The 13,173-nt window shown below is 44.8% G+C and overlaps 1 protein-coding gene across 3 annotated transcripts; it reads left to right on the top strand.

The window, feature by feature from the left end:
• The first annotated feature begins 2,653 nt into the window (after positions 1-2,653).
• HFE (homeostatic iron regulator) lies at positions 2,654-11,649 on the top strand. Of its 3 annotated transcripts, none has more exons than XM_059075473.2 (6): positions 2,654-2,949; positions 6,401-6,664; positions 6,850-7,149; positions 7,992-8,267; positions 8,394-8,507; positions 9,467-11,649. In XM_059075473.2, exons 1-6 carry the CDS (start codon positions 2,874-2,876, stop codon positions 9,505-9,507), a joined length of 1,071 nt encoding a protein of 356 aa, XP_058931456.1. In that variant the 5' UTR covers positions 2,654-2,873; the 3' UTR covers positions 9,508-11,649. The 3 variants fall into 3 exon arrangements, with proteins under 3 accessions (XP_058931456.1, XP_058931459.1, XP_058931458.1); XM_059075475.2 differs by lacking the exon at positions 2,654-2,949 and adding an exon at positions 5,122-5,176; XM_059075476.2 differs by lacking the exon at positions 8,394-8,507 and having other exon boundaries at positions 2,740-2,949.
• Positions 11,650-13,173: the final 1,524 nt, after the last annotated feature.

Here is a 13,173-nt window from a genome sequence, read left to right as displayed (position 1 = left end):
CCTAAGATCAACCCAGCACCTTCATTGTAACACACATGCTCCAGACTGCACCGAAGTGTAGGTTGTGTAAAAGTCCAATTAACAATTTAATAAATGGGTTTGTTTTGGCTTCAACCCTTCCCTGCCCAAAGGCATTTACCATGTAGGATGTCGTTGGCACCAATAGGCACTAGATGGAGCTCCAAATTAACACCGTCCTTGGTGGACAGCTGATGCTCCTTGTGGCCGGGCTAAGTCATCAATCATTAACTCTGGGTTGACATATTACCCAGAAGATTTCAAAACTCATTCATATTTAGTCTTTTGATGGACAGAAATGATTATTACCTACAGTTGACAGTGACAGTATTGAGAAGCTGTGAGACTGGAGTAAAGGCTCAGAGCAGCCAAGTACCAAGCTGGCTACCCGGATCTTTGGAGTCAATTATCTTTATAAAGAGAAATAAATTGCCAAATGGACAAGAAACCCATGGTTGATTCATTCAACTCCTCAAGCAATTAATAAGGAGGAGAAGCACAGATAACTACCCTCGAAGTGCATACAATTTAAAGTAAGGGGGAAAGGCATGGAAAGAGAATGGACAGAAATGTTTTACATCTGGCAGTATAGTGTGGAGTAGAGACTAAAGGAGGACGTGGCCAATTTTACCAAATCATGGGGGTAGAAACAGTCTTGTGCAGAAGCCACTTCAACTGTGTTTTAAATGTGAGTAGCAAATTAGGCATAAGAACCCCAAAGACCTAAAGAGACTGCATATGTTTTATCTTTTTAAATTATTATTATTTTGATAGTGAGATAACCACAATACAGGCAATCTGTAAGAGGATACTGACCTATCACCTGGTAGGAAGCAGCATCCTCAGATAAAAAAATGTCATTGATAATATTAGTATGATATTAGAATATGTACTAATAATAAACATGGTTTAGCCTTATTTGCCAGGCACTTGTTGAAGCCTTCATTTATCAATTTTTCTTATTTTTCACTTAATTCTAAAAATCATTTTATGAAGTAGCTGTTATTATCACCTCTTTACAAATGAGAAAGTTGAGACAGAGAGTTTCAGTGGCTTTGCAGTATAACTTTCCCTTGAAGATTGATTATAATTCATGTGCCTTTAAAGCACAGATATATACTCATCAGAAATGAGATACAATAGGGTAGTTTACAAAAACTCTGATTATACTAAAGTGAAAAATGTAGACTTTGTTGTTCTTCTCATCGGTAGTGAAAAAAATATATGCGACAGTTTTCATTAGAAGATATTAAATATCGAGGACGTTTTCTCCCTTAAAATTTCTGAGGCTCTTGGAAGAGCTGAAAGATAACAATTGACAAAAATAGTCATTGCAATGGTCCCAAACTCTTCCCAAATGAAAGAGACATTTATACCATGGTATCTCGTTAGTTCTGATGGCACTCTAAACAAAAACGTACAACATACAGTTTATTCCTAATCTGCCAGTCTGTAATTATTACCTTCTAGGGGTGTCCATATCTGTTAACAGCTGTAAGAGGTCATTCACATAGAGTATCATTTGGTGATCAGAAATTATTATCCCCATTTCACAGATGAGCAAACTGAAGTTCAGAGAAACTGGAGTAAGGCCATAGTACCGTTAAATCTTTCCCTTTTTGTAGCTCTTTGGAGCTCTCCTCTGCTTGCTAGATGGTATGCTGCCTGACTCATGAATCATTCAATAAAGCCAATTCAATCTTTACAATTTACTTTGCTGAATTATGGTTTATAGCAGCAGCTTAGTGACTGGGTAAGGGGAGAGGGAGGGAGGATGGTGGAATTTGGAGATGATGACTAAACGGTACTAAAATGTTTCATTGTGGAGGGGATGACAAATGTTCCAAAATTGATTGTGGTATGGTTGCTCACCTTTATGAATATACTAAAGCCGTGGAATATTATAATTTAAATGGGTGAATTGTATGTACGTGAATTATATCTCCATAAAGCTGTTACCAAGAAAAAAAAGTAATTGTACAATCAACCCCCATGTGCTCATCAGCAATATTCAACATTTTCCCCACCTGATTTCTTATCCCCACACAGTTAAAGGCCTTAATTTTCAACTCTGATTTTTTCTGAGATGGCCAAAATTTGCATACATGCTTTAAAAGGTATCACTTATTATATTTATTAGGCACTTAAAGGTTTCAGGAAAATCAGATATTAATATCCTTTTGAAATTTCTCAGACAGTAGTTCTCAAACTTTGTTATGTGTATTGGGGGGAAGAGGGGTATTTAAAATCCCGTTGCTCTGGTGGCACCATACAGCAATTAAATCAGAGTGTCTGGGGGCTATAGCAGGGCATCAGTAGGTTTAACGATTCTCCGGGTGATTCCAATGTGCAGTAGCTTGTGAAATATAATTTAACTATATAAATTGTGAAAGATGTTTCGATAGATAGGATCTAACCTGTTAATCTAATGAAGTAACTAATTCTGATCAAAGAATAAAATAACATTTTTATGCAAAAACATCAGGATTGAAAAGTTGAACTTAAAATTTTTGAAAATGTATAATTAAATTTTCAAGTTATTCAATATTTAGATCAGAAAATCGTTAAATATACTTTCCCCAATCAGCAACATCCTCTCTGGGTTTAAAAACCAGGACAGCTGGGTCACCGAGTGTTTCCCAAGCAGGTACTCTGGATTGCTGGAGAGTTCAAGTGCAGGAGACCCATTTCTTTTCGCCAGTGGCCCCGGAAAAGGATCCCACTGGCCAGGAAGTTTCATCTGGGATCCCGGGAGCCTCGGCAATGGCTCCAGGTTGACTTCTTGGGCCACGCCCGTTTCCCCGCCCTACCCAAGCGGCTGAAAAGCGCCAGGACGGACGGTCCGAGCCGGCGAAATGGGCCCGCGAGCCCGGCCGGCGCTTCTCCTCCTGATACTCCTGCGGACGGTGGCCACGCAGGGACGACCGCCGCGTGAGTCTGGGGGCTGCGGGCCAGAGAGGGGAGCAGGGGGGCGGGGGAGGAAAAATCGAAACTAGCTTTTCCTAGCGATTGGGAGTTCGCTAAGCTCGGAACGACTGCTCAGCCCTGTGCGCGGTCCCCTCCCCCAACTTTCCCCGGAGGGGACGTGGGTCACTGGGGTGTAGATGGGATTACGGGGCCTCTCGCCCCAAGACCTCCACCCCCACCCTCGGCCAGGTCTCTGTCCCAGCTGCTATGGAGTTACACTCGGAACCACCCACTCCCTCCTCCGACCGTGACGTTTCTAGATATAAACCTTTTCTCATCGAGGCCACACTCGGATTAGTGGTCTTTGGACTCGGATCTCGGTATTCTTGTTTCTACTGGTGGCTGTGTCGTTTTACCGCCGATCATCCCCCAACAGGAAGTTCTTTTCACCAAGGGCGACCTCGGCCGGAGCGCCCCCTCGGTGTTTCCTTCCCCGGGCGCTCTAAGGGTTGGGAGACTTTGGGACGAGCGAACGCACGGCGGACCCAGCCGGGTGTCCATTTCAGAACCACTGGCGCTGTGGGTGGGAGGTTCTTGACAGAGGTCGGCCTAGGGACTGACACTTGGTGATTGTTCTTTTGCCTGGAAAAATAACATATCTGCTGTTTTTGAACTTTTCAACTGAATCTCTTAGTTCTTCTTTTCAGCCCGGGGTTGTTGATTTGCAGTGTTAATAGTATTGTATAATTAACAGGGTTTTACTAAAGGATGCCAAAGGGATGGTTATTAACATGAAAGTAATGACCTCAGTTTTAAATCGCCTTCAGATCTGTGATCTTGTTTGACTCTACTATGCATTTGTGAGGTAGGAGCTATTCGTTTGTTGATTTTACTAGTGGTTAACGACCTCAGGTTAAATCCTTTCCCCAGGTTACAAAGAATTCACGCTATCTGGTTTTCTGACATTAAATGAAGTACCACTGGTTCTAATCTTAGCTGACAGTGTTTGCCCTTACTGTTGTCTGGCACAGCTCTGGATGCTTTATACTGTGTCATGTAGCCTCAGAACTACACTTGGAGGGTAGGTAGTATGTGTATCCACACTTTATAGATGACGAGAATGAGGTAAGACTTGCTCACAGGTGGTGACTTTGTTCAATGTTACTCAGGGCTTTTGAGGCAGAGCCCGTGTCTCCGCTTCATAGCTGCGGTTCTTAAAAGTCACACTGCATTAGAGGTTGAATCATAAAATTTGTTGGACACACGTCTTCACTGTTCACAAGTATTGAAGGAACACTACCCATGTGTTACGCTGCTCTAGACCCAGGAGAGAGCAGGGAGCCTAGTCCTCTGGTGCTTTGCCTTCAAGTAGATGGGGCTGACAATACACAAAAGGATAGAGAGCATCAGGTAACGGGTGCCCTGAAGGCGTGTGAAGCACAGAGATCAGGGCAGGCCACTCTTCCTGGCCGGGTTTGAACAGAGACCTGAAGGAAATAGAGGTGATGCTGCCTGGGAGCAGCGCTTCCCAGACAGGCTGGGGAGATCTGGCAAGGATTTGCAACCTCAGCACTACTGACATTTTTTTGTTGTTGTGGGGACTGTCGTGTGCATTGTAGGATGTTTAGCAGCATCCCTGTCCTTTACTCGCTGGATGTTAGTACACTCCCCAGTTGTGACAACAGAAAATGTGCCCAGACATTGCCAAGTGTCCCTTAAGAGACGAAATGTCCTGGTTAAAGAAAGAGCAAGGGCACGGGGGCAACAGGAGCGCAGGAGCCGGAGGTCTAGAATAGGCATTGGGCTCAGCAGAGGAGCCACTGGCGAGTCTCCTGGGGCCTCACAGGCTACAGTGTGGATTCCAGCCCAGGAGTGATGTGATCAAGCACAGCTGTTGAAAAGATTGCTCCAGCTGCTCTGTGGAAAGCATGAAGGGGGCAACGATAAAAACAGGGCAAGCAGACAGGCAGGAGTTGATGGACTGGGCCGGTGGCAGCAGAAGTGGTGGTGAGAAACGGTTGTATTCTGAATCTATTCTGAAGGAAGTTGCTGAGGGATCTATGAAGGATCACATGACAGACAAAGTCGAAGGTGCCTCTGTTATTATTTTATTTTATTTTTATTTTTATTTTATCGGCCTGAGCAACAGGGGGATAGGTGATGCCATTTCTGAGATGGTGAAGACAGAAGAAAGAGCAGTTTGGGGGAAATCGAGAGCCTGGTTTTGGACTTGTTCAAGTTTGAGATTCCAGTGAGTCACCCAACTGGTGGTATCATGTAGGCAGTTGGAGTGTGAGAGTCTAGAGTTCATGGCCAGAGACAAAAATCTAGAAGTGAGCATTTAGTCACCCAACAAGTATGTATTAAGCAGGTACTACATGCCAGACGCTGTTCTAGGCATTGCAGATACATCCCTGAACTCCCTCATTCTGGAATTGAGGGGAGGTGTAAGGAAGCTCTCACCTGCGCAGAAGTCTGTCTTCTTGGGCTTACTGGGGTTTTTCTATATTTGCATTTGATTTGGAACTGTTTTGTTGCTGAAAAGCTGCCCTGAGCTGTTTATCAGCACATCTTGCAGCATTTGACAGCAAACATTTACAGGCAGACCTCAGAGATATTGTGGGTTTGGTTTCAGACCACTACAATAAAGGGAATGTCACAATAAATCTACTCACATGAAGTTTTTGGTTTCCCAGTACATATTCAAATTATGTTTACTACACTGTATTCTATTAAGTGTGCAATAGCATTGTCTTAAAAAAACAACGTACATACCTTAATTTAAAAGTACTTTATTGCTGAGAAACGTTAACCATCATGTGAGCCTTCAGAGAGGCAAAATCTTTTTATAATAGTAACATCAACGATCACTGATCACAGATCACCATAACAAATATAATAATAATGAAAAAGCTGGAAATCTTGTGAGAATTACCAAAATGTGACACAGAGACACGAAGTGAGCAAAGGCTGTTGGAAAAGTGGGCTGATAGACTTGCTCGATGCGGGGTTGCCCCAAACCTTCAATTTGTAAAAAACACATTAGCTGCAAAGTGCAAGAAAACGAGGTCTGCCTGTATACAGTAAAGCATTTAGAGATGGAAGTAGTGGAAAAAAAAAAAAAAAAACAATAATTCCTCTGGACTTGGATCTAATTGGCTCTGAGCACTAACTCTCGAGCTCACCTGCCCTAGCTAGACACACCTTGGGATTTTCTAGAATCTGTTGGATCCAAGGGAGGCTGTTGTAATCGTGACTACTGGAGCAGAGGCTGGGGCCTGCAATGGGGTGGCAGGCACACGTGGCAGAGGGGCACAAGGGGAGAGCAGACGGGAGGGGCATGCGGGGGGAAGGCAGGCACCGCATGTCACTTTCACAGGGTGGGACCAGACACAGCTGGTACCAGCTGATTCAGAAGGTCCGCCTCCCAGTTCCTCAGGCAGCCCACAGAGAAGGCCTGTCGCCCTCTCCCCAGGGTCACACTCCCTGCGCTTCCTCTTCATGGGTGCCTCAGAGCCAGACCTTGGGCTGCCCCTGTTTGAGGCCTTGGGCTACGTGGACGACCAGCTGTTCGTGTCCTACGATCACGAGAGTCGCCGTGCAGAGCCTCATGCCCCGTGGCTCTGGGGCAGGGCCACCAGCCAGCTGTGGCTGCAGCTGAGCCAGAGCCTGAAAGGCTGGGATCACATGTTCATTGTGGACTTCTGGACCATCATGGACAACCACAACCAGAGCAAGGGTAAGTGGAGAGCACGCCTCGCCTTCCCCAGGTGGGTGGAGTGTGTCCCTGCCTCAGGGATGCACTTGAGGGAGAGAACTGGCTATTTGAGATCTGGGGGGCCAGGGAAGAGGGCAGGAGTTTGATTCCTGAGGTCACTGGATCCCTGTAATGGCGAAAACAGGGGCCTGCTCCTTTGGTTTCAGTAACGAAGCTGGGAGTGCTGCCAGAGTCCCACACCCTGCAGGTGATCCTGGGCTGTGAAGTGCAAGAGGACAACAGCACCAGAGGGTTCTGGAAGTACGGGTACGATGGGCAGGACCATCTTGAATTCTGCCCTGAGACGCTGGATTGGAGAGCAGCAGAGCCCAGGGCTCGGACCACCAAGCTGGAGTGGGAAGTGAACAAGATTCGGGCCAAGCAGAACAGGGCCTACCTCGAACGGGACTGCCCTGGACAGCTGCGGCGATTGCTGGAGCTCGGGAGAGGGGCCCTGGACCAGCAAGGTACGGCGGGAGCAGCTCTGCCCATCTTGCAACAGAGGGGAGGGGGATGCAGGGCATATGGGATCCCCGGCTGGGTTTGCAAAGATGGTTGAGGTAGTGTAACTCTCTGGGAAAGTAATGAGGTCTGAGTTTTCCACCCGGAGGTCTCCAGCTCTGAGGTCTCCACCTTACAATTGAGATGTATCATCCAGCCATGAGTCATGGTTTTCATTTTTTTTTCCATGCATGTAGCTAAAGAAGAAGTAACTGTGATTTTTCTCTTGATTTAACCAAGAACGCTATGTATATTTATAACTTTTAGGAACTCAGAGATGCCAATTATCACATGAATACCAAGGCAAGAAATGAATACCAAGGAGGCAACCCGTCAGAGTAGCAGAATCTTGGAGGGTAAAGGTTACGCTCACAAAACATGGTAGTAGTCGCGTAGGCTGCCTATCTTACCAGGCCCCTTCTTACAAGAATACTTATTGGGTTGAACCAGGTGAAATTACCAGTAGTACATATTCAATCACTTTTGAGCCTCATAGGGACAATCTCATCCATCTGATTCAACTTAATATATTAACAAAGAACGTAAGACATAGGCAACAGGTATGCATATTTACATGTGGGACCAGAGAACAGGCTGATATGGCTGTGACTATTCTCCATGTGACACCACATCAGAACCCAATCTCAGAACATGTTTACGGCACAAAATTGTGTGTCTCTCCTGCAACTTGCTCTGTCTGCACAGGGAAGCTCCCTCCTCCAACCCGTAGAGAAAGTGAAGTGAAAGTTCTGGTCTTCCTGGCATGGGTAGGAATCCTCCCTCCAGATCCTCCCTCCTTCCTGTTCAGTGCCTCCTTTGGTGAAAGTGACTCATCACGTGGCCTCTGCGGTGACCACTCTACGGTGTCAGGCTCTGAACTTCTACCCCCAGGACATCACCATGAGGTGGTTGAAGGACAGGCAGCCACTGGATGCCAAGGACATCGAGCCTGAGGACGTGCTGCCCAACGGGGATGGAACCTACCAGGGCTGGGTGGCTTTGGCCGTGCTCCCTGGGGAAGAGCAGAGATACAGCTGCCAGGTGGAGCACACAGGCCTGGCTCAGTCCCTCACTGCCACCTGGGGTATGGAAGAGGGGCTGAGAAAACCTGGTGTGGGTGGGATGGGAGTGGTCAACAGGGCAGTGAGGGGAGGGTTGGCTCTGGGATGGGGCAGTGATCATGGGCTTTCACTTGCTTTTGCTATTTTAGAGCCCTCGCTGTCTGGCACCCTGGTCACTGGAATCGTCAGTGGAATTGCTGTCTGTATCATCCTCTTCCTTATTGGAATCTTGTTCAGAATCTTGAGGAGAAGGCAGGCTTCCAGTGAGTAGGAAGGAGGAGGAAGCCTCTTAGCATCTCTGCCCCCAGGACACACTAACCCTCCTGCAGGAAGTGGGGCAGGGGGAGGGCAAAGGGGAGTTGGCATCCACGAGGAGCCTTCTCATGTGTCTTTCTCTGGGAGCCCTGGCATCTCCCTGGGATCAGGAATTAATGATTTCCCTCAGAATGAAATCTCCTAATTCAACAGACATTTTTGAACGCCTATTATTTTGCAAGGTGCTGTTTTAGGTAGTGCAGGTGCTTTGAGGTTAAGTCACCTTTGCTATCTCAGAACCCAGGTCTAGTAAGGAATGAAATCCATGATAGGTAAATGCAGTTAAAGACCCTCAAAGTTCCTAAGGCAGATATGAAGCAAATGCTCTGGGGTGTCAAGGGAAGGGATGATCACGTTCGTCTGGGGATCAAGAAAGGCTTCTGGATCTTGAAGAAGTAGGATTTCTTTAGGTGAGGTTGAGGATGAGGGGAAGTCAATGCAGATGAAGCAACCGTGCAAGTGGGAGAGTGTGAGGCATGCTGGGAGGTGAGAAATTATCATCAATTTGACCCTTGACTTTATGTACTTTTCAGTCTGCATTTCTACTCCCTGAACATTGGTGGTGCAGGGGAAAGAGGGGCAGACAGAAGCCAACTCCTGTAGAGCCCTGGGGGCCTTTGGGATGTTATGTTATGAGCACTGGAGGGGCGGTGATCAATGCAGGGACTTAAATAAGCAAGGAGGAACCCAGTCTCCTCGATATGGAGAGTGAGTTGTTAGGAGGTGAGATGGGAGACAGGAAGACCAGTTAGGAAGCTATTCAGCGATTCCAGATGAGATAATGGTGCCTGAAATCCAGGAGTTCCTTGGGAAGGGGGTGGTAAGAGTTGACATGTGTGGCTGGAGAGGGGAGGAGGCAGAGGATCGTAGGTCTGTGATGCCTCTTTCCTGGATCTTGTCTTTACAGGAGGAGCCACAGGGGACTATGTCTTAGCCGAATGTGAATGAAGTGCAGCCTGCGGACTCCTTGTGGGGAAAGAGAGAGAGGGTGCACTTGAGGCGTTCTTCATGTTTCCGGACAGCTGGACCTAGGAAATAGGAACTGTCTCAGGAACCCTCTGTTCTTAGCCTTCCCCGTTCACTGTCAAAAAGTTCCCCATCCAGGTTTCTGAGTTCCTACTTGTTAAAGGGCCCCAGTTGTGACCTCTCCCCGAGAACTGGCTCACCTGAATCCCAAGCTGCATCTAGAGCCTGCCCCCATTTCCTGCATCACCTCAGACTCCATACACCTACGTCATCTCATCTCCTAACGGTGGAATGAGGCTCCTTAAATTTGGGGGGGGCTTGTGATTCCTTTAAACATCTGAGAATAGCTTTGAACCTTCTCCTCAGGACATACACTCTAATACCCCTACCAGAATTTGACACACACATCCAGACAATTCCTGGACCCACTCAAGTTTCCTTTTAACCCTCTCTCTGTTATACAAGAACTCACCCGTTTCCAAGCCCCGTGGTCTCTTCCATCAGAGGGAGACCTGGACCGTTGTACAGAGTGAAGGTTGTGCACTGCACAACCCGAGGAGGGACCCTTCCCAGAAGAGGCATCATGGATGTTTGTGCGTGTTATGATAGTCTTCCCGAAAATGGGTGGGAAGTGTCTTGAGGGAATGTCTTTTTCTAATTTGCACAAAGGTGCCATGTAGGTTTCCTTAGGTTAATGATACCCGCACGTACAATGCCAGACTTGAAGTAGCACAGGATTTGATCTCTGCTCACACCCTCTCCTTGTTCTGACAATGAAAATGATAATTAAGATGATGATGATAATGATAAGGTGGCTGACACTTATTTATAAAGCTCTTCCTTGGTGCCAGACTTAGTTCTGAGTGCCTACTTACATACATTATCTCAATAGTTGTTTGATGTAAGTACTAGTATCCTCTTTTTTTTTTTTTAAGATGAAGAAAGTGAAATATAAAATAGAGTATCTCACAGCTTGCCAGAGACAGAGACAGGTCTCAAACTCAGTTAATCTGGCTCTGTGATCCAGCTCTTTGGCGCTGCATTCAGATGGTTAGATGCCTGGAGTAAATAGGGAAGGAAGGAGATGGCTGTGGAGATCGCTCTTCTCTTGTCTCATTGTCTGTATTCTCGGTGAGTTCAACCCAAATGAAGGGAAAAAACAGCAGAAAACAATATCAGCCATGTTTCCTTTCAAAGTCCCTGAGGGAAGAACCCTGGAATGTGACCCCTGTTGCCACCACTGGCCAGCTCTATCTGGCATCACTCATGGGACTGTGGGTGGGGGTGTCAGTTAGTTACTGTCTTGGACCTCCCAGTGTCCTGCTCCAATCAGGACCACCAGGGTGGAGGCATTTCCCTCCAAAATCTGGAGCAACTTCTCTCATATTAAAGATGGAAAACTAGAAGCCACCAAGTGGCCTTGGTCAGCACCAAGATGCTGACCCCAGCATCTTCCTAGGGTCCTTGAGAGTCTGGTTCTCATCCCCAGCTGTGCACATTCAAAAAAATTAATCTAACCAGGTCACTCAGGAATTAGTCGATTCTGGGAAAATAATTTGTCTGACCATATTCAAAAGAGTAGTAATATATACACGCAGAAAACTTGTGCTTACCTTGTGCTGCCACGTGTATTTGGCGGCATAACTGTGAACAACGCTTTCTGTCTTGGAGGGCAGCTGCCTCAGACCAAATACAGCTCAAAAATTTGTTTGGTAGATATTGAACTTGGGCAAAGAGATCTCAAATATTTTTTTAAACTTTTCTTTTTTTGCAGTTCCCAAAGTTAAGTGGATAAAAGTATATAGGATTTGTGCTTACTACAGAAAAGCTGAAAATGAATTAAATTAAAATTATTATTCCATTAGCCAGTAATAAAGTCTATTAAAAATTTGCGTATTTCCTCTCAGTTATTGCTGTATTAAAATATATAAAATTAGTAGATAATATATTTTAATAAATGCATAATTCATTGTGTTGTGTACTGCATGTTTTCCTGATGTATTTGTCCATCTTATGTATAGACTTAATCGACTTAATCATTATTTAATTTTGGGGACATTTATACTGATTCTAATTTTTTAATGTTTTGTTTCATGGAATATTTTCATTAAACCATGGTAACTGAATTAATTGTTTTTCTTCACACTAGACACATTACCATCTAAGCTGTAACACATTGGTCATTTTACCTCCAAACCCTGGTGGAAGCACACTGACAAATTCTTAAACATCATCCTATACTCACAGCAGACTGCCAAAAAGCTTCCCGGCTTATACTGAGCTTCCTACCTCATTAAGGATATGTTACAATTAATTAGGCAACATTTGTCTTATATTGGTTTTGTTTCACACAGGCCAAAATTTCCAGAAACATTCTACTCTTCACAGTAATACACAGCTATTAACAGTCAGCAACTGTGGCCTGCTAATTTCTTTTTTAATAACCGTAGTTATAAATCTCCATTTTCTTTCAGTGTTTCTTAGCTTAATTTTTCTGCCCTTGTTCATCAATTCTTAAAGTCAACTACATTTGAAAAGTCAGAGTTAAAAATCTGTACATTAAAAAATCTGTATCTTATTTTGCTTCTGGCAAAACCACTTACAAGGGTGGTAGTAAGGAGAAGCACGCCATCTGGTGGCCAAAAATGTCACAGTGGTTTTTCGACTACGGGTTGGGCGGAGGGGGTTCCTCAGGGGCAAAGAATAAACAAGGGGTGTGGGGCGCTGGGGATCACTTTTGGAGAAAAGCCCCTGAAAATTTGAGAGAGCAAAGCTGAAACTATTCACCAGCTATTTGAATCGCTGGAATCACAGGGCACTGTTGAGCTACCTGAACTGGGAACAGAACAGAAGGAAAACGAACAAACCTGCTGATCTTTGAGGCAACCTGCCAACAGTTGGTTAAAGCTGCTGGGCGGTACAGGCAAAACTTCGGCTTAAGCTGTAATAATATAGTCTTAGAGTACCGTGTACTTGATACATTCTTCAGGTACACACACACACACTTTAAAACAAAAGACCTGCTCTAAAATGCTGCAAGGTTCTTATAAGCTACACACTAATAATAACTAGAATTTTAAAATGCATGACTTTAACCATGGGAGACTTTCACATGCGTGGAGTGATATTTTTAATTTTGATTTCTTTCTGTGGACTTTGGGTCATCATTTTTTCTTCTCCCTTTTTGAATCAGTGATTAACATGTAGAATATTAATACAATATTAAATCATTTCATGTGACAATTTGATTAAAAAGCGTGGGTTGCCTTGACATCCTGCGTGCATTTATTACTTGGCCTGGCATGCATGCTGGTATCTCACATATGCTGATTCTGAGTAATTCTCTAAGGTGTTTACTCATGTGTATGAGAGATACATATGATGTGTTTTAAGCAGATGCTTCTGTAGCTTCTATTTCTTGGCTGAATGAATTTTCATTCACAGAAAAGTCTTCTTAGGCTTAAATATTTTCTAAAACTAATTTTTTTTCAGCTAATAATTATCGAGTACTTACTAGATGCCAGGCCCTGTTCTAAATATTAATTTAATTCTTCGGAAGAATCCTGTGAGGTAGAAACTCTTGTTATTCTGCGACCCTTATTTTGCTGTATGGAAACCAAGGCACAGAGAGGTTGGTTAACTTGCTGA

This window comes from Kogia breviceps, chromosome 10, assembly GCF_026419965.1.
Source record: "Kogia breviceps isolate mKogBre1 chromosome 10, mKogBre1 haplotype 1, whole genome shotgun sequence".
NCBI lineage: Eukaryota > Metazoa > Chordata > Mammalia > Artiodactyla > Physeteridae > Kogia > Kogia breviceps.
This window is presented reverse-complemented; position numbering and strand designations above follow the sequence as displayed.